The sequence below is a fragment of the Schistocerca cancellata genome, chromosome 4 (genome assembly GCF_023864275.1).
Source record: "Schistocerca cancellata isolate TAMUIC-IGC-003103 chromosome 4, iqSchCanc2.1, whole genome shotgun sequence".
Lineage (NCBI taxonomy): Eukaryota > Metazoa > Arthropoda > Insecta > Orthoptera > Acrididae > Schistocerca > Schistocerca cancellata.
In genome coordinates this window covers 286671748-286699198 of record NC_064629.1, presented here as the reverse complement: position 1 = coordinate 286699198, position 27451 = coordinate 286671748, and the positions used below count along the sequence as shown (strand labels likewise).

The 27451-nt window shown below is 38.8% G+C and overlaps 1 protein-coding gene across 1 annotated transcript in view; it reads right to left on the bottom strand.

Moving 5' to 3' along the window:
* LOC126184109 (myb-like protein O) overlaps positions 1 to 19607 on the bottom strand; it is a 36332-nt gene extending 16725 nt beyond the window's left edge. The window contains exon 1 of the mRNA XM_049926473.1: positions 18752 to 19607. Coding sequence (XP_049782430.1) covers positions 18752 to 19607 — 856 coding nt within the window. The remainder of the gene's footprint in view (positions 1 to 18751) is intronic.
* Between the last annotated feature and the right edge of the window lie 7844 nt (positions 19608 to 27451).

Here is a 27451-nt window from a genome sequence, read left to right as displayed (position 1 = left end):
TTAACAACTCACCTTACCACCCCAGTGCATGAAAAATAGAAGAATCACAATATATGATTCTTGATGAAGAATCAGCACTGTATAACAGATGATCATTAGTTTCCTAGACAGTGAAAACTCCATGCCAGACATCTTGCAAATTGGCAAACCACAGGTCATGTTACACAATCGATGTTTCCTCTTACATATTCATTTTGTCAATTACAACCCACTCTCTGCACCAATATATAGAGCTATGTTAACATATATGTGGTGAATGTCTGATTATGAATCATATAATAAGCAAATGTTTAACTTTTTGCAATAAAAATCTCGTTTATGACTTGTGTGAATCTGTTGTTCATAACTGTGTTACGTGGTACCCCCCATCCAATGGCACCCCTCACCACCAGTGAGTTTTGCTTCTGCGCTCTTTAAATTTCCTAACATACAAACATTGATTTTATGCAGATGCAAAGTTTTAGAGATAAATTACCTTGATGAGTGGCAGAGTAAACACATCTTCATATTTTACAGTCATTTTTATACAGTTTTTGCCATTTGAGTTGGGGTACTACCCTTGTGATAAAAACATTATATAAAGTTTACAATGGCTTAAAATGCAAAAACCTTGAAATAGTTTAGACTATCAGGAACAAGTTCAAGAAGAAAATATCTCATAGTTGCAACACAATAATGCAGTACACCATGTAGATACATAAATAATCAAATAAATTGATTATGGCTACTCCAGGTAAATACTTTATCAGATTTAAAGAAAATATAGTAACACAAACAGGAAAAAATTTAAAAATTTGAATCTGCAGTAGGCACATGCATGGGAAATGAAACCCTGAGGTAACATCAGTACCATTATCCCACATGTCCAACCACTTGGAACACTAAGGTGCACAAACACCAAACAAAACATTGATTACTATGTGTGTGTATAAACTGTAAATAACAACTGATGTATACCTTACACAGCTTTCACATTAAACTTCTATTTGTCATTTGTTATGTAATATTCTCTGTTACCTCCTCACCTGTATTAGTGTGAGCCCAGCTCTAACACCAAGAAAGAAGTGATAAATGACAGACAAAAATCCCACACTGACCAGGTATCAAACCCAAAACTTTTGACCATCTTCTGACCCCCATACCATGACAATGGGTGGTAGCAGTGAATGGAGCAGATGTTATTGCTCCGCAAACACCTTCTACTCAGTTGACATTTGTGGAGATACAAAAATGAGCAGTTGACATTCGTGTAGCTATAAAAGTAGCAGTTACGTTCAGGGAGTTATAAAAATAGCAGCTGATGTTGGTAGAGTTATAACACCAACTCCATTCACTGCCACTGCCTACCATTATGGGTACAAGGGTCGGAAGATGGTCAATAACTGACCGAAACTGGTTACCACAAAATAAATGTGTTTTGAAGTTGAGTCTGTTTGTGTCATTTCTAAAGAACTTTTGCCAAACCACAGTTCTCCATGAGAAATGCTCTCAAAAATTATCAAAACCTTTGGATGAATGGTCTGGCATTTAACCACTGAAGCACACAAAAAACAAATTTTAATATTTCTAGCCCCAAGTTTATAATATGCAAAGGGGAAGAAAAATGGTTCAGTCAGTTTGATCATGCCTATTCCAATCATCAGTTACTCAGATAGGAAGCATAATAGGGGCAGAAACCCCCCCCCCCCTCTATCCTACAAACACACAAGAGTAAAAAGTGATTTTTTTCATATCTTCTTTTCTGCTACTATCGGCAGTATTCCTTATATTTGCACATGCCATTTATCTCTGCAGAATTTATGACATGTCATTTTAAAAAAACAGAATTGCATAAAGTGAATACAATTCTAGAAAAAACTGGTGGCCACTGAAAGGTGTTTGTACTAATATTTACTTATAGACTATGCAATGCAACATCCCACATAACTGAAATGTTCAGATCCATACAGTAAAATGTTTTTGTTTTTGCTTTCTGTTCCCAGACAGTTCCATAGATTACCCACAAATTGTACATGTAAAGATAAAGATCTATGTTGAATTCACTTCAAAGTAATCCTAGTCATGGGCCACTCTCCAAAATGCGTAGTGGAAACAGAGGTATTTGTAAATTTCAGTTGGTGTTTTTGCCAATATTCATTTGATCTACATAAAAACTCTGAAAAATTCAATTTTATGGCACCTCTTGGCTTAAAACTATATACCTGGCTGCTGTTTAATGCTGGAACTCTCTACATAAGATGGGCACTTGGCATCTTTCTCTTGTATTATTGTATAGGTCTTTTGGAACTATGTAAATCTGCTTAAAAACTGTTATGAAAAAATCTGAGTTGTAAAGATAATGTATAAACTGCAACCAACATCTGAACCACACTAGCTGAGTAATAAATCAGTATTTAGCAGCTATGTCGCACCCTTAGTTATGAGACAAGACTCCTTGCAAATGTGGATATAACATTGGTTATGTCCTATGATGTAGTTTAGAATTAAACCCAGTATCTGTAGTGGATACCTTTATCTTGTGTTTCAATTCATTTATTGAAAATACTAACTAATGTTATTTTGTAATATATTCTGAAAAGATGAAATATTTCAATCATGTTTCTTAATCTCAGTTCCACTCTTGACCAACAGACCAGAAAAATTCACATTTTGTTATAAATGCAAAACAGATGCGAATTCTGCCTCAAAATGCAAAAACGCTGTTTCACAGTGAATTGTATCCAGATGAGCTATTTATCATAGATAGTTTGAAATAGCTTTATTTTCTGCAAACAATATCAACAATGTAAGCAGCTGCTGGCAATGTACACAGGCCCGGATCTATGGGTGGGTAAACCGGGGTATCTGCCCTGGGTGGCAATTTGAGGGGGCACCAAATTCATATTCTTGAAGGAAAATATCTTATTTCACAAAGCACCTAGCATTCAGCATACATTAGCCTATCAATTATTTATATGATTTTGAAACATTTTTGAAAACATTCTAAGTTGATTTATGAATGAATTACAGTTGGTTGTTGCATGCATGCACAGTGTATGTGATGTCTCTGTCAGGGGAATCCCCATCGCATCTAGAACTAAAAGAATTTCGTGCAGTCAAAAGGGGACAGTTCTACACGAGCTGAATTGAATAAACCCAAAAGGGTGGATGTCAATCGCTGTTTGTTTATGTGGTTGACTGGGTTGTTGAATGATCAGGGTTGTTGTACTAGCGAAATCCATAGATTCAGAGTACCAGAGTGGAAATAAACGTTTAGGCCTAACAGGAATAACTGGCAACAAACCTTACATATTAACTTCTCAGTGTATCCAATGAAATGAAATTTTGACAGAAAATCTTTTCCAGAACGCTACACTGCAAAGGGCCAGTTGTACAGTCCCCGGTTAGCAGCCACTGATGTTCGATTCTCGGAATATTGTGGAAAACGCGTTGTACAAACATGTAATAACACCTAACAATAGAATAAATGCGGGATAAGTTAACCGGAAAATAAGTTTGCCAATGGCAGTGATAGTTACAGTATTAGTGATGACAAGATTGTTTGTTAGAATGAGGAAGAAGAAGAAACAGGAACGCTACATATATTATATAGAAGAACATGACAATTCCAAATTTACATAAAAAATTCATGCTACTGCTTTCCGATCTCATGCTGAGAAACTGGAGCATATGAATGATATGTGAAACTATCTCCTAATATAAAATTATTTACTTGTAGTAGGTCTACTTGGCATTTGATATTGGTACTTCATGAATTATATTCTGTCATGTTATTTATGACAATCAGGTAGATAAAAATGACCATTTGTGCCAAAACAGTTTTGCTTATTTGGCATGTGACAAATGTTGTGACGTTAAGGCCTATATTTCATTTTATCTTGCAGACAGCAATAAAATAGATGTAGTCAGATCGAGAACTTCCACCAGTTTTGGGTACTATTCGTATTAACTGCATTTTCAGTATCAGACAACGACGTTTTGATTTTTTGTGTAGCAAAACATTTGATGATCATTGATGAGGACACCATGTAAAGCTATAGCAAAATCAGAGAAAAAATTCTGGGACCTAAGGACTGAAGAAATGTGAACTGTCTTGCCTGTCTCTTGTCTGTATGGGTTTAAGTTTCCTATATTTAAAAGCTATTAGGTTATAGGCAATAAAGAGTGCAAGTTTTCTGAAAATTTCTTATTCTCCTGGTCCCAAATCATCCTACCCAGCATTAATTGTGAGCTTTTTTAATGGGGGTTGGATGTCAAACTGCTGTCTGGGCACAGAAGAGGTAAAGCATGACATTTTAATTTCCATTATCCTGAATATAGGTCTGATGGCTTCCATTACAAAATACTCGTATACCTGTTTCAATCCCACAGAGTGGAGTACAGTGACATGCAAAAGAAGAATAGAGGGGGCAGGGGTGGGTGGGGGACACCACTATCTTTTGCCCATGCTTGGAAATGTTGTAGATCTGGGGCTGATTGTACATCATCTGGCGAAGCCCAATTTGGAGAGACATTATGCATCAGAACATACTTGCAAAATAAAGTGTAAGAACGCAATGTTACATCAATGTGCTCCGTGATCTGCTGCCATGCCAATTGTGGATGGTTGTATAGTCTGTTAAAGATACACTTCGCGTAATGCAATGTAATACTCAGCCATGGGACCTAGCATTTTATAAGAAAGAAACGCGTACATTTGTTTGTTAGCTAAAGTTCAAAAGATAGTATAATGAGGATAGTTTTAACCTGGCAAATTAGTAGCAGATGTTTTGAACTGTAATGGCATCGAATACCGCTAGAGGTCGAGTGCGAACTACGTCGTTAATAATACTCTGCTCACTTCAAAAATGGTTCAAATGGCTCTGAGCACTATGGGACTCAACTCCTGAGGTCATCAGTCCCGTATCCTAGCCCATCACAGATTTCGATTATGACCCTTACAATACCAGAAGAGATCCCTGTGACAATGTGTCAGTTCTGCTGTAGACTGTGCTGCCCAGCAAAATGGAGGTGGGGTTTGTTTCCTCGCACTGCTCCATCCCCTGTGGCAGTCAAACTTCTAGTCTGCTTATGATCACGGCCATCTGCAACTTTAGCCTATAGCACCTGCCCTTTGCATTATAGCATTTAGAAAACAAAATCTGTCACGTTTTTTGCCATACGTTCAGTTCTACGTCAACGCTACGTGCCTTCTCAGTTCTATCTGCAGCACTGTCAAGCATGGGTTGTAGGGTTATGAATGCCCACAAATGGTCGAGATTAGTGGTCTATAGAGTTTTTAATCTTCAAATTTGGCTGAAAAAACAAATAATGTCCAGAAACACCTCATATCGGAGATGCATTCACGTAACCGGCGGGAAAACACTGCTGCTTTTCAACAGAACAATCATTTTTGAAAGCTTAAATACAGCCTAGCAAAGAAAACTAAGGCCATTTTGGAAGAAAAAGGTGTTGAAGTTTTTGTAAAAGCGAATATTCCACACAAAAAGTTCCTCATCAGCACTTTTTTTAACAGTCAGTTTCAAAGAACTTATAATTTGTTCATCTTCGCTCATGTAGCAATGGGTGCTGATGACCACACAGTTGAGCCACCATCAAAACCAATCATCATCATCATGTAGCATGACGCAGAGTACCCATGTGGTTTAAGGTGCCATGTCACACATTGCGCAGCCCCTCCCGCTGGAGGTTCAAGTCCTCCCTCGGGCATAGGTGTGTGTGTTGTTCTTAGCATAAGTTAGTTTAAGTAGTGTGTAAGTCTATGGACTGATGACCTCAGCAGTTTGGTCTCTTAGGAATCCACACAAAACAGAAAAAATTGCGTGTCTAATCATTTACAGACAAAGAAAATAGATGCAAATATCGACAAAAATATACGCGAATTTTGCAAGAAATACACATGAATTTTGGTGAAAGTGGCTGCTATATTTTTTGCTTCCTATATTATGTTTCTTACATATCTTTTTTAAGCTACTCTTCCTGAATATAAGCTCTATCTTGGAGAAAACTTATGATTTGTCAACGACACTCATGAAACACTTACATGTAGCACATAACATAGCAATCCCTTTTCACCTGAAGACACTGGCAATATACAGTTCACGAGACAATGAAAGCACAAAGAGCCACCTTGATTTACATGTCAACCACTGTCCATGAGTCACAGAGGTTGGCTGGAGCAGGATCTGAGGTAAATACATATCTCTTGTTAGTGTGTACTAGGTATGATAACTAGGATTGACACAGGGTGATTCAGGGGGGAGGGTGGCTGGGTGAAGAGGAGGAGGATGCATGTGAACACCCACATAGGCGTTGAGTGTTCCTCAAATCATTCTGACAGAATTCAGGAGTGATGGGGTGGTGCAGTGTGTTGCTGAATTGAGACATCACTGAGAGGGGTATTACATATGGAAAATAGATTTCTGTATCACTTACTGAAAAGAGGTGATGGCGGCCATCCTGATTTAGGTTTTCTGTGATTTCCCTAAATCACTTCAGGCTTGTTTCTTTGAAAAGCATGATCGAATTCCTTCCCCATCCTTCCCACTGGGACCAATGACCTCACTGTTTGGTCCCCTCCACTGAATTAACCAACCAACCAACCCAAACAGTATCCTATTGTCAAGAAATATGCATCACCTCAAATAGTTCTCATTGTACTAATACAGTGGTTCCCATACTTTCTGAAACCATTAGTCCAGAGTCCAATCAGCTATTAGCTATCACCTCCCCCACCCCCCACCCCACCCCCCCACCCCCTCACACACATCATCATCAACATTTGCAACTACCTAACTTTAGAACGAAAAAGAATTTTCTTTGAACTCTTTCATTTTTAACATAAATAAGAATATAAAAAAACATAAAAATAAATGATATTTAGTTTTTGGGTCTTTTATTAAACCATGACCATGAACTAATGTGTGAATGAGATGATTGGTACTACTTCTTTTCAACAACCTTTTGATTAAGCAATTTTCAGTGAACTGTGAGTGTTACCTAAAGGTGTTGGACAAAAATATGGAAAATGCTAAAAGCACACTACCATACTTAATATGAAGTACAAAAGCAGTTGGGATTCAAAACAGATTCCAGTCATCTCAGAACGAATAAATAAAAGTCCTGCATGGTTTTCAAGGGAATCTTTTACTATTCTTCCTACAAAATATTGGCAAGTTCATGTAACTATGGAGGTGGATAGTGATCATGTGCACTTCTCTCCACAACAGACTACAAATGCTCAATACTATTGAGATCTGGTGACTTGGTGACAAGGAGAGATGTGACAGATCATCCTCATGCTCACAAAACCGATCCTGGATGATGAGAGCTGTCTGAACAGGAGCCCTGTCATCTGCTGGACAAGAAACTTTGTACCATTGGATGGATCTGATCAGTCAAAATGGTCATGTAATCCTTGGCAGTAATGCGACCCTGCAGAGTAACCATAACATGATATGGCTGCCCAAATCATTACTGTACACCTGCCATGTTTCACTCTCAGCAGCAAGATGTCTGCATTGTAAGCTTGGGACAGCATACGCCAAGCGTAAACTTCACCAAAAGTCAGAAACATTGTGAAACAACACTCACCTGACCAAATGACTTTCTTCCATTGCTCCATAGTCCAAGGTTTGCAACTTTGGCACCTGTTACATGCATTTCCATCACTTATGAGTCATTTTGGAATTCTAGCTCGCCCTGCAGTTCCCAGGTTATGGAGATTTCTTTGTGTTGTTTTGGTGCTGGCACAAGTTTGCAAGTGCATCATTCAGTTCTGCAGTGATTTTTGTCTGTCACCTTCACCCAGCACACACTTTTGTTCACATTGTGACTTAGTGGATGATGTTTTTCTGTTTTGCCTGTATGCAAGGTTATACTTGGATATGGTGTTTCTTGAAACACCAAACGCTTCAGCTATTTAGCTTCTGGAAGCACCAGCCACACAAGCACCAACAATTTGCCCATGTTCAAATTCACTTAGCTCTGACATAAAGCACTCACAACTATAGGGCAGTTGTGTGCCCCACAAACTAAACATTATCATCACAACTATAGTCAAGATGACTTAAGAAGATTTCAAAACTCATAGTGTTGTTGCCAGCTTTCAACTGCCAAGTGCAAATGGTGAAGACAAAACAATAGCCATCTGTAGAGCTGTGACAATACTGAGGCAATGGCATAGAGATGTTTAGAAAATTGCGCTATGTGACCGTTTGAGTTGGGGGCTCAAAGCTGCTGCACCTAGCCCATTGCAACTTTCAGTGATCAACTTACGACTGACTCATCTATATGCAGAACACTGCACTGGCAACAACTGACACTTGCAACATAATGATGACATTGCACAGGTATTGTTCATTGTCAAATACACCAGCACCACCTGCAGGCTTGGCTAGCACCTGCATTTACGTTCAAACTTGTGTTTCTCACAGTGTTTCCATACTGTTGTCCAACCCCTGTACAAGTCTTTCTCAGCAGAGAAAGTTAACCACCCACATTAAGGGTAGACACTTGGTACAAAACATGCCCCTTCTGCATCACTCATCTCCCTAGTGGCACTTGCTTCACCCATTCCAAGGTCCCACATTTAAAATGAAGCAATTAAAATGTGTGCATTATACTTAGGTCTAATGTGTGTAAATCACTTAACTCCTGGATTACTTAATTCTTACATACAAGAAATTACCACTGCCATTAATATTTATAGTAACAGTAACAATAATAATAATAAATGTGTAGGCCATACAGCAGTGCAGTAGCCATCACAGTTATTGTTGTGTTATACTGTCAGTTAGCTCATTTATTACCGTGAAGTGAATAATGAAGCAATTTCTAATCTATCTTCAGGTACCTACAATTTGGAGAAGACATTTTCATGAGATATTGAAACATATGTGATGTATATGTCTCATTTCTACTGTCATAGTTGCGTGGTGCAAAGTAAAAGTATGTGGCTAGGGGCTGATGTGCATGAGAACACATGGTGGTCTATGTGAAGAAGAGGTTCATACATTCATTTCACCAACTGTAACCTCAACCACATTGTGTTACATGTTGAAAAAATGTAATTATTGGCAACTTATGTGATCAGTATTTAAACCCTACAAAATAATGTTAATAGTAATGATCTATTATCAGTTTAGTTACATGACAGAAACATTTCTTGAATACTTTAGTTTTTACCCCTCAGAAAATTACATTTTACCTCTCAGATGGCAATTACCCCAGAATGGTAACCACTGTACTAATAGCTAGGAAGGATGATCATGGTTTAACATCATGTCAACATCAAGGTCATTAGAGATGGAGCATGATCTGAATGGTTTCAAAGGTGGAGAAGAAAAATGGCCATTCCCTTTCGAAGGAACCATCCAAGTATTTTCCTGCAGCAGTTTAGGGACATCATAAAAAACCTAAACAAGGGTGGCTGGATGCAGATTTCAACCTTCACCCTCCCGAATGCCTGTCAAATGAGCTAACCACTGCACCACCTCACTCGGTATTAGTACCTGGCCACCAGCACGTATCATCATATAGCAGGACTCTTGGTGCAGGCAACATTTTTTGTGCTTTGATCATCCAGTGGCAGTTTTCTGTACTCATAATAAACTCTGTGCCCCGCAAGTGTAATGAGTGGCAGTACACTTGTGGAGTGGTGAATTCTAAAACCCACAGTGAGATTGTGGTTCTGGATTGTACAACTGCTCACTGACTGTTGCCATCCAGCACTGAATCTGTTTGCTGCATCCTCGCTGCTGGCACCCTGCTATATGCTGCTGGTACATCCATGCTTCTGACGGCTGATAACATTCTTACATTAAAAGTGAAACCTCACTGCTCACTGCCTATAAGGAGTAATCACCCACAGCTGTTCACATATTGAGCAGAGTCAAATGCAGTGCTGATGGTGTGACCTGAAGTAGCAATGACAGCTCAAGTTTCAGGACATATGGCAATGGTCACAGCATGAAACAACAAACCAGCTTGATATTGGCTGGTGAAGATCACAGCAAGCAGTGATGGTGTTTGTTTAATGGACTGATAATATGCAGTGGGTTTGATTCCTCATCACCAGGCCAAGCTGGTGAGCAGTGAGAAGCATAAATGCACCATTAGTCATCTGCTCCATTGTGGCTTGTTTATCTCCAATTAAAATTTGCAATAGTCAACTGATAGTGGCAGTTTGCTGCTGATCAAGCTCCACACACCCTTGCCATAGTATCAGATGAAAATCCCAGTTCTTGCATTATGTAGGAGATCAAGTGCTCCTTGAACTGGGCACCAATAATCTGTCCATGATCAAACATTGGATATCACATGTTTTGATCATACTGCACTTGACTATCACACTAGTTGCCAGGAGAAAGTGTAATAGCACCCCAAACATGTGACACATTAAACTATTCCATTTGACATGCTCACAAGAATGCTATGCTATAAAATTGCAGCTATTGCACTTTCTCTTCTAGAGTTAATATTGTTGTCTACTGAGCTTAAAAATTCTCCATGTTTCTTTTCCTTGGTGCTTTCACAGAAGGTTGGTGAAAATCACTGGTACTCAAAGTCCCATCCCTCACAACGAGCCAACATGCATCAATGTGGAGTCAACAAACATCATCTCACTTTAAAAGAGAAGTGTTCAACGACAGCTTGATCATTACTAATGCACTAAATTGCTATTCAAGAGCAATCCTAGTTATAATTTGTTATCTGAACAACATGCAAGATGTTGGCTGCTGTTTTAGAATTTTGAGTAAGACCTAAATGACTGAACATCTAGAGAAACCAATTTCAGAATTTTTTAAATCAGTACACAGCTGAAGAATATTGCCAAAATAAAAGCAAGGCACTGGCAACAACATAACAACAACAACAACAGCAACAACAATTATTGTTATACACTGATCAGCCACAACATTATGACAACATATATACACTACTGGCCATTAAAATTGCAGATGATAAACGGGTATTCATTGGACAAATATATTATACTATAACTGATATGTGATTACATTTTCACGCAATTTGGATGCATAGATCCTGAGAAATCAGTACCCAGAACAACCACATCTGGCCGTAATAACGGCCTTGATATGCCTGGGCATTGAGTCAAACAGAGCTTGGATGGCGTGTACAGGTACAGCTGCCCATGCAGCTTCAACACGATACCACAGGTCATCAAGAGTAGTGACTGGCGTATTGTGATGAGCCAGTTGCTCAGCCACCATTGACCAGACGTTTTCAATTGGTGAGAGAACTGGAGAATGTGCTGGCCAGGGCAGCAGTCGAACATCTTCTGTATCCAGAAAGGCCCGTACAGGACCCGCAACATGCGGTCGTGCACTATCCTGCTGAAATGTAGGGTTTCGCAGGGATCGAATGAAGGGTAGAGCCATGGGTCGTAATACATCTGAAATGTAACTTCCACTGTTCAAAGTGCTGTCAATGCGAACAAAAGGTGACCGAGACGTGTAACCAATGGCACCCCATACCATTACATCTGGTGAATACACGCTTCCAATGTGCATTCACCGCGATGTCACAAAACACGGATGTGACCATCATGATACTGTAAACAGAACCTGGATTCATTCGAAAAAATGACGTTTCGCCATTTGTGCACCCAGGTTCGTCGTTGAGTACACCATGCAGGCACTCCTGTCTGTGATGCAGTGTCAAGGGTAACTGCAGCCATGGTCTCCGAGCTGATAGTCCATGCTGCTGCAAACATCGTCGAACTGTTTGTGCAGATGGTTGTTGTCTTGCAAACGTCCCCATCTGTTGACTCAGGGATCGAGACGTGACTGCACAATCCGTTACAGCCATGCAAATAAGATGTGTGTCATCTCGACTGCTAGTCATACGAGGCCATTGGGATCCAGCACGGTGTTCCGTATTACCCTCCTGAACCCACCGAGCCCATATTCTGCTAACAGTCATTGGATCTCAACCAACACGAGCAGCAATGTCATGATACAATGAACCGCAATCGCGATAGGCTACAATCTGACCTTTATCAAAGTCAGAAACATGATGGTACACATTTCTCCTCCTTACATGAAGCACCACAACAATGTTTCACCAGGCAACGCTGGTCAACTGCTGTTTGCACCGGTGCCAACCTTGTGTGAATGCTCTGAAAAGCTAATCATTTGCATATAACAGCATCTTCTTCCTGTCGGTTAAATTTCGCATCTGTAGCACGTCATCCTCGTGGTGTAGTAATTTTAATGGCCAGTAGTGTAATAGTTGATATGTCCACCTTTGGCACGGATAACAGCAGTGACACCTTATGGCATGGAACCAATCAGGCCTTGGTAGATTGCTGGAGGAAGATGGCACCACATCTGCACACATGTCACCTAATTCCCATAAATTCTGGGGGGGGGGGGGGAGGATAATGAGCTCTGATGCAACATTCAGTCATGTCCCAGATGTGTTTGATCAGGTTCATATCTTGCAAGTTAGGGGTCAGCACTCAATTGGAATTTGCAATGTGTTCCTTGAATCATCACATCACTTTCCTGGCCTTGTGACATGGCACATTATCTTGCTGAAAAATGCCTCTGCCATCAGGAAACATGATCATCATGAAGGGGTGTAAGTGGTATGCAACCAGTGGATGATACTCCTTGGCCATCATGGTGAATTGCAGGAACTCCACTGGATTATGGATGCCCACGTGAATGGCCCCAGAGCATAATGGAGGCACCACCAGCTTATCCCTGTCCCGCAGTACAGGTCTCAAGAAGATGTTCCCATGGGAGACAACAGATTCATGCCCTCCCATCAGCATGATCAAGAAGGTATTGGGATTCATCAGATCATGCAATACTTCATGACTGTGCCAGTGTCCAGTGCCGATGGTCACATGCCCATTTGGTCGTAACTACGACCAAACATTGGCACATGAATGGGCCCTTGACTGTGGAGGTCAATTGTTAGGAGTGTTTGGTGCACTTCATGTTCAGATACACTTGCACTCTACACTGTGTTAAAGTCTGATGTTAGTTCTGACACAGTTCACTGCCCATCTTGTTTTACCAGTTAGTCCACCAAATGATATCTGACATCTGTACTGATGGATGGCCGCCCAACCACATGATATCTGGATGTGGTTTCACCTTACTTTTGAGAACTGTTGAAGACACTTATTACAGCACACCTTGAATGTGTGCAGTTTCTGAAATGCTCATGCCAAGCCTCCAGGTCGTCATAATCTGCTCTCAGACAAACTCAGACAGATTGTGCACCTTCCCCATTCCACACATGGACAGTATGCTCACTGATACTACTTGCACCATGTGTGTCTCTGACTAGCAGTCATTCCGCACCAGATGATGCTGCTATCACCTGGATGGGTTTGTATCAACAGTAGGTTGGTGGTCGTAATGTTCTGGCTGAACAGTGTAGTATTCTACTTGCAACAACATATACATGATGGTGTACCAAAAATTTTATAGCAAACCTACTTTCCAATTCTAGTTAATCATGAATTTAGTGATGATGCCTTGAAATTACTATCAAAAAACTGGACAAGTACTAATAGGACTCGCATTCTGAGGGTTCCATACAAACACAGTTATGTATATAGATAATAATAAATGTGGCTTAATGGCGTGGCGCGTGCCTTTCTATTTGATGCCCTTTGGTGACTTGCATATCGCTAATGTACCTGAGCATACAACTGGGAAAATGGGACCTACACTTTAATGTGGAAACCAAACCATATGTTGTTTCTGGTAAATCCTCACATCATTGACAAATGAAGGCTACATTAAAACAAAAAGTGAAAAATTTGAGATCCAACACAGATCTTGACCTCCAACCTTTCTGTTTCCAGACATGTACTTTACCCCTGGACAACCAGGCCTGACATGTACCGGGTGATCAAAAAGTCAGTATAAATTTGAAAATGTAATAAACCACAGAATAATGTAGATAGAGAAGTAGAAATTGACACACATGCTTGAAATGACATGGGGTTTTATTAGAATAAAAAAAAAAAAAGACAAAGGTCACAAAATGTCCGACAGATGGCACTGGACAGCAAAACTGCTACCATGACGGGTGAGAGGTACACCGATATGTTACAGGATCACATCATCCCCAGCCTGGCTGATAAACACCTGCTGGAATGTATGAGGTTTATGCAGGATGGCACTCCACCCCATATTGCGACATGTGAAAGATCTCTTATGCACGTTGTTTGGTGATGATTGTGTGCTCAGCCTCTACTTTCGTTATGCTTGGCCTCCCAGGTCCCCAGACCTCAGTCCATGCGATTATTGGCTTTGGGGTTACCTGAAGTTGCAAGTGTATCGTGATCAACCGACATCTCTAGGGATTCTGAAAGACAACATCCGACGCCAATGCCTCATCATAATCCGGACATGCTTTACAGTGCTGTTCACAACATTATTCCTCAACTACAGCTATTGTTGAGGAATGATGGTGGACATATTGAGCATTTCCTGTAAAGAACATCATCTTTGCTTTGTCTTACTTTGTTATGCTAATTATTGCTATTCTGATCAGATGAAGCACCATCTGTCGGACATTTTTTGAACTTTTGTATTTTTTTGGTTTTAATAAAACCCCATGTCATTCCAAGTATGTGTATCAATTTGTACCTCTCTATCTACATTATTCCGTGATTTATTCAGTTTTCAAATTTATACTGACTTTTTGATCACCCAGTATATAGATAGTTCATCTATAGATTTTGATGAATGAGTTTGTGAGTATCAAAATTTGTGACACATATGGCTGTATTTTTTTATTGTAATAACTTGTTGTTGTTGTTGTGGTTTTCAGTCCAAAGACTGGTTTGACACAGATCTCCATGCTACTCTATCTTGTGCAAGCCTCTTCATTCCTAAGCAACTACTGTGACCTAAATCCTCCTGATTCTGCACATTGTATTTACCTCTTTGTCTCTTGTTCAATTTTTGTTCCTCAGCTTCCCTCCAGTACTAAATTGGTGATCCCTTGATGTCTCTACCAAACGATTCCTTCTTCTCATCAGGTTGTGCCACAGATTTCTCGTCTCTCCAGTTCTGTTTAGTACCTCCTCTTTAGTTATGTGATCTACCCGTGTAATCTTCATCAGTCTTCTCCAGCACTACTTTCAAAAGCTTCTATTCTCTTCTTGTCTAAACTGTCTATCATTCATGTTGCAGTTCCATGCTTGGCTACACTCCATACAAATACTTTCATAAAAGACTTCCTGACACTTAAATCTATACTTGATGTTAGCAAATTTCTCTTCTTCAGAAACGCTGTTCTTGCCAGTGGCAGTCTACATTTTATATCCACTTTACTTCGATCATCGTCAGTTATTTTGCTCCCCAAATAGTAAACACATCTACTGCTTTAAGTGTCTTATTTTCTAATCTGGTTCCTTACCATCACTTGATTTAATTTTACTACATTCCATTATCCTCATTTTGCTTTTGTTGATGTTCATTTTGTATCCTCCTTTCAAGTCATTGTCCATTCTGTTCAATTCGTTTTCCAAGTCGTTTGCCATCTCTGACAGAATTACAGTGTCATCAGCAACCTCACAAAGTTTTTATTTTTTCTCCCTGGACTTTAATTGCTACTCCAAACTTTTCTTTTGTCTCTTTTACTGCTTGCTCAATGCACAAACTGAATAACATAGGGGATAGGCTACAACCACGTCTCACAACCTTCTCGAGCACTGCTTCCCATTCATGTCTCTCAACTCTTATAACTGCCATCTGGTTTCTGTACAAATTGCAAATGGCCTTTTGTGCCCTGTATTTTACCCCTGCCACCTTTGCAATTTGAAAGAGTATTCCAGTCAACACTGTCAAAAGTTTTTCTCTAAATTGACAAATGCCATAAATGTAGGTTTGCCTTTACTTAAGATATCTTCCATGAGAAATCAGTATTGCCTCTGTGTTCCTACCTTTTTCCAGAATCCAAACTGATCTTCCCTGAGGTTAGATTCTACCAGTTTTTCTATCCTTCTGTAAAGAATTCATGTTAGTATTTGGAACCATGACTAATTAAACTGATAGTTTGGTAATTTTCACACCTGTCAACACCTGCTTTCTTTGAAATTTGAATTATTATATCCTGGCTCTACCAAAGCTATCAGTAGTTCTAACGGAATTTCGTTTACTTCCTGGGCCTTGTTTTGACGTAGGTCTTTAGTGCTTTGTCAAGTTCTTGACACAGTATCATATCTCCCATCCCATCTTCAGCTACATTCTCTTCCATTTCAATAATTTTTCCCTCAAGTGAATTTCCCTTGTATAGACCATCTATGTACTCCTTCCACCTTTCTGCTTTTCCTTCTTTGCTTGAGACCAGATTTCCATCTGAGCTCTTGATATTCCTACCACTGCTTAACTTTTCACCAAAGGTCTCTTTAATTTTGCTGTAGGTGGTATCTATCTTTCCCCTAGTAATAAAGGCTTCTAAATCATGTCCACCAGCCACTTCTGCTTAGCCATTTTGCATTTCTTGTCAGTCTCATTTTTAGATGTCTGTATTCGCTTTTTCCTGCTTCATTTACTGCATTTTTGTATTTCCTTCTTTCATCAATTAAATTCAGCGTCCCTTGAGTTACCCAAGGATTTTTACTAGCCCTCATCTTTTTATCTATTTGATCCTCTGCAGCCTTCACTATTTCATCCCTCAAACTACCCATTTTTACACTACTGTATTCCTTTCTCCTTTTCTTGTCAATCACTCCCCAATACTCCCCCTGAAGCTCTCTAAAACCCCTGGTTCTTTCAGCTTGTCCAGGTCCCATCTCCTTAAATTCCTACCTTTTCAAATTTTCTTCAATTTTAATCTGCAGTTCATAACCAATTAATTGTGACTGGAGTCCCTGGAAATGTTTTACAATTTAAAATCTGGTTCCAGATTCTCTGTCTTACCATTATATAATCAGTCTGAAACCTTCCAGTGTCCACAGGTCTCTTCCATGTGTATAACCTTCTTTCATGATTCTTAAACCAAGTTATAACCATGGTTAAATTAAGCTCCATGCAAAGTTCTACCAGGTGGTTTCCTCTTTCATTTCTTTCTCCAGTCTACATTCGTCTACTATTTTTCCTTATCTTCCTTTTCCTACTAACGAGTTCCAGTCCCCCATCACAATTAAATATTGATCTCCCCTATTTATCTCAATAATTTCTTTTATCTCATCCTATATTTCTTCAATGTCTTCATTATCTGTGGAGCTAGTTCGCATATAAACTTGTACTATCGTGGGTGTGGAATTCATGTCTATCTTAGCTACAATAATCTATTCACTATGCTATTGATAGTAGTTTATCCATGTTGTTATTTTTATTCATTATTAAACCTACTCCTGTATTACCTCTGTTTGATTTTGTACTAATAACCCTGTATACATACTTTTTTTCCATGGTAAATAAAAACAGCCAAACAGTTGCAGGATAAAGATTTATTGAAATTCTTGACTATGGTTTCGGTATATCTAAATATACCTTCATCAGAAGCAAAAATACACCTGAACAGGAAGATACCTTCATTAGCAAAAAACTTAGCAACATAACTGAAATAGAAAAAAAAAACAAACACTTATAGCTTTAAGTAACCATGAAAATTACCAAAGTATTACAAGCATAAAAACTTTTAGTCACTTACTAAAATCACATCCTACAATGGTGATGCATAAAACAATCATGCCAAAGGCAGCACCAGTAGTTACAATTAAAATATCACCTCCATCTGTACAGAATAATTATGAAGAGATGGTCAATGTGAATGCAGCATACTATCAGTACTTAGCCTGTGAACTAGCATGAAGAGGGTGTAGAAGCACTAGGGCAGACAGTTTCACTGAGAGAGGGCACTTGTGGTATACACGAGACACTCGCGCACATTAAAACCTGGGCTACATACTCATGTGGGTTAAAATTTTAAAGTTTGTGCCCTTAATAAATAAAACATATCAGAACCATTTAAAACACCTGCATACAATAGAAAATATGAACATCAATTTGCCCGAGTCCTAGTGTCAAGCGGATGAAGCTTGCACTAAGGAACATACCCAGCGGGAGAGGGCACTAGTATTATGCGCAACAAGACTCAGCGAAGGAGCTCCTCTGAGGAGGTCCAGCACAGTCCTGGATGAAACTCAGGGACAGAAGAGTTTCTTGGTCCACGACCTCACATTCTGAAATGTTTACCAGCAGCTGTGTCATCCAGTTGTGAAGGCCTTCATTATACCACTGTGCTTTTGAGGAAAATACTGTTATTCAATAGAACTGTCACTCTGATGACAAATATTTTCTGTCATACTGGAATTTCATACAATTAAATTGAAAAGTTCATAATTAAAAACTGTTTTTGAAGCAGGGATGGAAGCCTGAAATATCAGATGCAAATTTGGCCATTTTTGCCTTAGGGTCTATAAAATGTATAGTGATATAGCTGGCAATCATTACTTATGTGCAAATAATTTCTCTCAACAGAGGTAAAACTGCAGTCTAAATAGCTAACATGGAAATTCAGTTCATAGCATGTACTTTTAAAAAGAATAATTTCATAATCCATGACACCATTAACTCCACTCCAAAATGCAGGATAAGAGGAAAGTTTCAAAAGATTTATCTACAGTGAACGTTTTGTTAGTCCCCCCCCTCTCCACACCACCCCAAACACACACAATTTTCAATGTCCTGATGGAACATAACTAAAAGGGCAGAAAATAAAATTTAATGAAAACATTTGCACTTACAGTTTCTCTGCAGTGTGAAGAAATCAGCCATCTGTATATTATGTCGTTTTGAAACAACTTCTGTATCAGGACTGACATATTCATAATCATCATCCTCATCATCATTGTCAACATCATTAGCAGCAGCAGCATACAAATCCCCACCATTGTCATCATACCAATCACCATCATCATCATCATCACCATCATCATCATCATCATCATCATCATCATTATCACTAGTACCATTGTTATCATAATCATATTCACTTCTATCACTTGAATACACAAAAATTTTTCTTGCAAAAGCAACATTCTTCTGAAAAGTGTAATTCTGCTGTACTCTCATATAGTCTGCAATTCCACATAAGTGTGCAAGCTGTTTTGGGTATTCTGTGTACTGTGATGTACTACATGTTGCATCTGTTGTGTTGTGTTCATTAGATGGATTTGTGGAATCCTGATGACTTTCTGATTCTGTTTCTCTGACTGTTTGGTCAACCTTACATTTTTTTATATCTGATTCCTCTGGTGTGTGATTTGGCAAAGAATCTGAATCTGATGAACGCTTTGCTTGCTCCTTTTTAATGGTGAAATCAGTAGATTTGTCTGTTTTGCATTCATAATCAGAGCCTTGCAAAACTGCAGTATATGACAATCCATTTAATGAATGATTTGGAGGATCACTTAGGAAATGTTTCTTATTACTCTGTAGTCTGCAATGAGTATGGGCACCTACTTTGGCTTTCTTACCACTTGTGCTGCCCTCTATGTGCCTTTTTAAAACAGGTAACCGGGTCTTCTTTTTCAAAGGTTCGGCTCCAGAAGCATTATATTCTATGTCATCTAATGCTCTTTTCAGTGGACTCATGCACATTTCCTTCTGTAACTCTGCAGCATCTGAAAAGGCAAGGAATGACTTTCATTACAGCTCTACTAAACATTATATTTATTAATAGAAAAAAGGAAAAACCAGTTTTCCACTTCCCATGATGATGGGCTAAAAAGCAGAAAACAAGTATGTGATTAAATTTAAATAGTTGCATAGTATCAGAAAAGTGTTTCATTTTTTATATTACTGTTATGTTCTGTCAAGCACTAACAGAAAAATTAGTTAATATTATCTGCACAACAACAACAACAAATACTAATAAAACTATTTGATATGTTTCACATACAGAGGAGTGAAATATACCCCCCCCCCCCCCCCCCAAGTAGAGGGTGTGTTGCAAAGTAATGCCTCAGATTTTTATATCGAAATTCTAGAAACTTTTTAAAAGAACAAACCTTATTAATATTCTACATCTTTATTCTTCACGTCTACATGTTTGTAGTCTTCTGCCACTAGAAGGTTCCAAACAGTAGTGCGAAACATGGTGGTGTGTAACATCACTGTGCTGCCAAATGATAAACAGTGTGTTGTAATCAGGTTTTGAATTCAAAGAGTTCTTCCCCGCATGGAGCACCCTCTCTTTTGGCATGACAATGCCAGAGCAAACACAAGTGCTGCAACATCTGCAATAATCCAATGCCTCGTGTTCACTGTCACAGATCATCCCCAATACAGTCCCTACTTGGCCCCATGTGATTTTCATCTATTTCCAAAACTTAAAAAACACCTCAGAGGACTTCACTTTGATAGTGATGAAGTGGTTGAAGTTGTGAGGTTGTGGGTCCATCAACAAAGTCAAACATTCTACACTGATTGTATGTAACATTACTAATGGATATTCCACCAGCATCCCATATGAGCAAACAAATTGTGACTTTACCTGATTTTGTTCATGCCTTACGTAACTAGGCTAAACATAGGTCTGTTTAAAATGAATAGCTCAGTAATATCGTATGGTAAAGCTGCATATGTCTATGTTCATGCCCAGCAGCTAACTCCCTACAAATAATAACCTGTGGCTGTAATTCTGCAATCAAATAGTATATACATTGGTTAGAATTGTGAATTAACAAAATAAAGAGAAATATTAAACAAAAGATAAATGAATAATTTAATAAAAAGGGTTCTATTCTAACATCAGTAACTGATGTAGACATCATCAGAGAATTCTGTTGAATAAAGTTTATTAAGAAAGTAAATCACAAATATAGGGAAAGCAGTCCTAAAATAACCAATTACAATACAGACAAACTGGTGCAAAAAAATCTTGTTTGTTTCTCCTAAAATGGGCCAAAACATTGTTCTGATATGTCCATTCTCATGCGTTTTTGATCAAGCAACAAGAGTTGTGACACCCATTTTGCAGATACTTTTTTCATTTATAATTCTTCAGTTAAAATGTGATATAGCCTTTCAGATGATATCTGGAAAGTGTGAGCAATTACATGCACTTTCAATCAGCAATCCTCCATCATCATTTTGTGCACGTTTGCAATGATTTCTGGAGTAGTGGCTCATCTTGGCCGACCACTGTGAGGATCATCATCTAAGATCTCCCAATGAAATTTAAATTCATTTGTCGACTCAGCAACAGTTGAATGTGAAGGAGCAGGGTTACCCAGTGTATTCTGGAAATCAGCATGGATGTCCTTTGCTTTCATACCTTTCTTTACAAAGTGCTTAATCTCTGCTCGAATCTCGATTTTTCCCATCTTCACAAATCACTATGTGGGAACAACAACAGAGCCATGTCACTGCCACAGCTCTCTTCCAAGAGCACTGATGTAGCACATGTGATTGACCACTTCTTAAATAACCATTGTTTTGTATTATTGACTTATTTACATTTAAATAAAGTTATTGGTAAAATACTGTATTCAGTTGCAATGTTATTGTCGATGATACAATGTTTTGACAAACATTCGCATAATGAAAAGGATATAAAATGTAATTCACTAATAAATAAAATATATACAGATACATTGTGTGCAGGGATGATAGCTATAGTGCAATACCACCATATGATATACACTGAAGTGCCAAAGAAACTGGTATAGGCATGCATATTCAAATACAGAGAGATGTAAAGAGGCAGAATACTGCACTGCGGTTGGCAATGCCTATATAAGACAATAAGTGTCTGACACCATTGTTAGATCGGTTACTGCTGCTACAATGGCAGGTTATCAAGATTTAAGTTAGCTTGAACATGGTGTTACAGTCCCCTTGTGAGTGCTTTGACACAGCATCTCCGAGGTAGTGATGAAGTGGGGATTGATCCATACAACCATTTCACGAGTGTACCACGAATATCAGGAATCTGGTAAAACATCAAATCTCCAACATCGCTGTGACTGGAAAAAGATCCTGCAAGAATGGGACCAATGATGACTGAAGATAATTGTTCAGAGTGACAGAAGTGTAACCCTTCCACAGATTGCTGCAGATTTCAGTGTTAGGCTATCAAAAAGTGTCAGTGTGTGAACCATTCAACAAAATATCATTGGTATAGGCTTTCAGAGCCGAAGGCCCACTTGTGTATCCTTGATGACAATATGACACAAAGCTTTACGCATCAGCTGGACTGTCAACACTGGCACTGGACTGTTGAAAACTGGAAACATGTAGCCTGGATGGACGAGTCTCATTTCAAATTGTATCGAGTGGATGGACGTGTACGGGTATGAAGACAACCTTGTGGATGCACAGACCATGCATGTCAGCAGGGCACTGTTCAAGCTGGTGGAGGCTTTATAATGGTGTGGGGCATGTACAGCTGGACTGATATGGGACACTTTATATGTCTAGATATGACTCTGACAGGTGACATGTACATAAGCATCCTGTCTGATCACTTGCATCCTTTTATGTCCATTGTGCATTCCGACGGACTTGGGTAATTCCAGCAGGACAATGGGACACCCCAGATGTCCAGAATTGCTACAGAGCGGCTCCAGAAACACTCTTCTGAGTTTAAACACTTCTGATGGCCACCAAACTCTCCAGACATGAACATTATTGAGCATATCTGGGATGCCTTGCAACGTGCTGTTCAGAAGAAATCTCCACTCTTATGGATTTATGGACAGCCCTTCAGGATTCATGGTGTCAGTTCCCTCCAGCGCTACTTCAGACAAGAGTTGAGTCCATGCCATGTCATGCTGCAGCGGTTCTGCATGTTCACGGGGTCTCTACATGATATTACACAACTGTACCAGTTTCTTTGGCTCTTCAGAGTATTTTTTGGTGAAACTGCATGAAGCATTCAAAAGTTGTTAATTCTAAGTTTCATTAAGACAGTATTTAGCCACTGTCAATTCTGTATTTTTTATGATATTGAAAATGTTATTGTTTCACTGAATGTGCCTCACTTTCTGAAATCATCCATGCTTCATATTTGCTTTATTATGTAACTGTGATTTATAATAGTATTTCTAAGAGTTGTAAGTGGCCATATTTTAGATGGTCTGACACTCCACCTTTTGTGGTGCATCATCTGTTTTTCAGCTAAATAAGCAACAACCATCCAAATTCCCTGCATTGGCGATTTTCCCATTTCCAGCAATGCTGATTGCCTGTACCAGGCCATACCAGTTGCTTTGCTGGACTGGCTGTGGTGTACCCTCGGCACTCTGGCTAGCATTCCACAGCACAAACAAATTCACATCAACTCATTCCAATTCTAGGCAGCTGATCAAGTCACTACACACACATAAAGTTACAGGTATTGGCAAACTGGTCTCTTGTTGGGAGAAATGTGTTTCTCACCGGGGTGACTACGTTGAGAAATAGATATGTCGACCTGAAGAATAAAGATGTGGAATGTTCATTTCAAGAAAAATTTACAATAGTTGTTTAAATGGTTTTACTGTGACATTCTTTATGTTTCTTCAGCTCAAAAGGAAAATGCAATTTCTTTTTAACTGATGTGTTTTACCATACATCCAGTGATGATGGTCTATGACCGAAACTGGTAGGTGATATGTAGGTTAAATAAAATAGCTGATGTTTAAAATGTACTTTCTAAAGTACTTAATTATCATTGGTTCTCAGTCGATGTAAACATTAAGTAACATAATATTGTGTTGAGAAATAAATATTAATACAGGTGTAGAGGGTGACATTAGTAAAAACTTCCTAAACTTCCTGAACACTTTTAGCGTGGTAGTCATCTGTTGCCTTATAATGGGAACTATCCCTGCAATTGCCTGGAATAATTTGGGGAAACCATGGCTAACCTAAATCAGGATGTCTGGATGAAGGTTGGTGTCTCCACTCTCCCAAATACAAGGACACTCTATTTAAAATGATGCTACTGTAGTGTACAACACTGTTTTATAAATAAGTTATTTAATAATGATAAAAGACTACTGCCACATTCTTCATCATTTCTCACTCCCAGTCACTGTACACACTACGCACATTGTTTCATAACACTAAACAGCCTGTCATTTTGTGCACTGAAATTCTCCATTTTCTAGCCTGAAAAACTGAGTCAGTATCCCTCTCTAATAGGTGAGATGTTGTGTTCAGAAAGAGGATAAGGTGTTAGTATTATACACTGCATAGCTTTGGGAGCAAGTTTTTCCAGAAAAGGAAAAAAAAGGAGAAAAATATATAGTGAGAAAGTGTTGTGGTATGTTAGGTGTTGTTTCATTATTGTTGTTATTATTTGTAATTTTTCTAACAAACATGCAAATTAAAAAGTGGAATAGAGTAACAGAAAATTCTTATCGAATTAGCAAATTTTGTAAGTGGCTATTTCTCTGGTATTGCAGAGAAGTTGCATCAAAATCTTTCTAATACATATGTGGGACCCACAATGAATTAAACTGGAAGCACAGTGACATTTTCCAGAACAGAAAGACAATACAGTAATTTTAAAAAAGTCAGCACATGTAGGCAAGATTCCTGTCTCCATTCTGAAGGTGTGCATAGCCAGCATATGCACCCCCTTAACGAAGATTATAAATAAGCCCTTCAGCTCAGGTATTTTTTGAGAGTAACTACAACACACACCAGTTGTGTCCTTACTAAAGAAAGGTAGGCGAGTGCAGAAAGACTGACAACCACTGGCCAATTTCACTACTGCTTGCATTCCCAAAAATAATTGAATCAGTCATCAAATACTGTCTAATGAGTTAGATGAATAGATGTCACCTTTCTAATCAAGCACAGTACAATATCACCCATTATGGAGTTTACAGAAGTGGTACTTTAAGCACTTGACAACCAGAACTGTAACAGGCATGTTCTTAGACTGGTCCAAGTCTTCACACATTATTGACCATAAAATACTATTGCAGAAACTAGAAGGGTTAGGTATAAGAGTAATAACAAATGAGTTGTTCAAGTCTTACCTGGAAAATATGGTGTACAATATAGAGCTTGTTCACACATTTGATGATGATAAATGTTTAGTAAGACAATTGTCAGACAAAAAACACATACACACATGTTCTTCAAGGTAGTGTATTTGGTCCAGTTCTGTTGTTATATATATCTATGACTTTCCAGGCAGTATAAGACATGGAGAGAAATCTCTTTTTGCTGATGACAGTAACATAATAATCACTGCTGAAACACCATAACTCTGAATAGAAAGGCAAATTGAATACCCTAGGATGCTTACAAGTGGCAACTATACAGAAAATTAACATTGAATATTAAAAAAAAAATTCTATGTTCTTCAGCACAAAGAGGCAAAACAATTGTGGGAAATAGCATAGACGACAAACCTATGGACTGTGTAGCAAACAAAAGGTTTTTAGGGATGAAATATGACAGTCAGTTTAATTATCATCAGCACACTATTCTCTTAGGGCTCCAGCAGGGGTGGTTTGCAAGAGCTAATGTCATGTAATGACATATGGCTAAAGTGCAATTACAGTTTGGGCAACTCTTGTAATGTGTTTTGATGTTGGCAAATCGTTGAGGTTATTCATAGCCAATCAGGTGACAGTATACAGTATCCAGTAAGAATATTGGAATCTAATGATTTCTTTTGGCAGAATACATAGAGTGTGCCAGAATAACTTTTACTGATCTGGCTATTATGAATTTTAAGATTGCTTACTTAATTTTTGTATTTCTTTGGTGACTAAACAAAAGTAGAAGTTTTGACAGACTGACATGTAGCGAGGACTGGTTCCTAAATTAGGATGGGTTGGGGCAATTTGGCTGTCAGCTGGTGAAGCCAATGAATCTCAACATGAAAATAAAGACAAAAGCACCAAATGCTGCAAGTTCTCTTTGGAAACACTGAAATGATGTTGGTGCCTGATTAAGTTACTTCTGTCAGCCAATCACAGCAGAAGACATGTAATCCTGTTAGCCAATCATACTAGACCTCAGGCTATGTTACAGATCAGTATGTCACTACAACCTGGTATTTTGCTTTCACATTCCTTGGTTTTGCCAGCTCTTATTCAAACTGTTACCTTCGAAGGTAACCTAGATCTTGGGCTAAGCTACAGTCACTACAACCAAATCGAGTGAGGTGGCACAGTGGTTAGCACACTAGACTTGCATTTGGGAGGATGATGGTTCCATACTGTGTCCGGCCATCCTGATTTAGGTTTTCCGTGATTTCTCTAAATTGCTCCAGGCAAATGCTGGGATGGTTCCTTAAAAATGGTACGGCTGACTTCCTTCCCCATCCTTCGCTAATCCGAAGAGACTGATGACTTTGCTGTCTGATCTCATACCTCAAAACAACGCAACTACAACCAAGTTCTTCCAAAAACAGTTAACTATTTGTGACAAGCAATAATATAAATGTAGACTAGGACTGGCTGATTAGATCATGTTCCTGTGCTGTGGATGGTTGTCAAATGTAAATCCAGCAGCTGCCACCTTGAATTCAGTGATGACACTTGTGAGGTAACAGGCGAGTCGTGGCACCCTGAAAATATTCTAAGTTCGGAGTTGACATGGCCGCATGGGCCGCTCAGCGGGCTGGCCATGTGGTGCGAACATTAGTTGGTGTCCAGGCCAACCACGTGGCTGGGAATTCCTTAGTGACATTGTGTCAATGAAAGAGACTTGTGTGCCGAGAGTGCCAAAGATGGCGGACTTTGTGAAACCATCATGGCAGACATATCACAGCTCATGTAGAAATTAATAATAGCCAGAGGAACCATGATACCTTAAAAAGAAACATGTACATTACCATTATTTGCATGATGATTCTGATGGTGTAATCACATTTTAATATCTTTATTAGTTTAAAGTGTAGTATCTCACAATAAATTATGCAAGTAACACCCAGCAACGATTTTCTAAAATCTAAACAGTTCATCCAATTTTGTCGATCAACATGTCTTTAGAAAGCTATTAGTGTAAACCTAAACTGGTATAAATTACAGGCATGTAACTTGAATAGTACATGAGTTATTGGAGATCAAAGTGGCCAATTACTACCAATTGTGTCAGGCCATAAGTACTCCACAGTTACACAAAAAAACGGTAGCAGCATGCTTATAAATATATTGATTCATCTATGTCTTTACTTTTGAATACATTGTGGGAGCAGACAGTGATCAATGTTATTACTAATCTGTGTAATAGTAACTATTAGCTATAACATGAGCAGTGATTTACCACCAGAAGGAGGCCCTTCTCATACAGCACTTTGGGCTGAAGATGACCACAGGCAATTACCAGAGTAAATAAATTTGTGATCAAGACTGATTTTAATAGTAACTATCTATGTCTTTGTTTATATCCAATATATACTATTCATGAAAAAATTGGTCAATTATTTACTGTCTTCTAGAAAGCACAGAGACATTAGGCTACTGGCTTACTTCTGTTCTGTTCCTTTGATA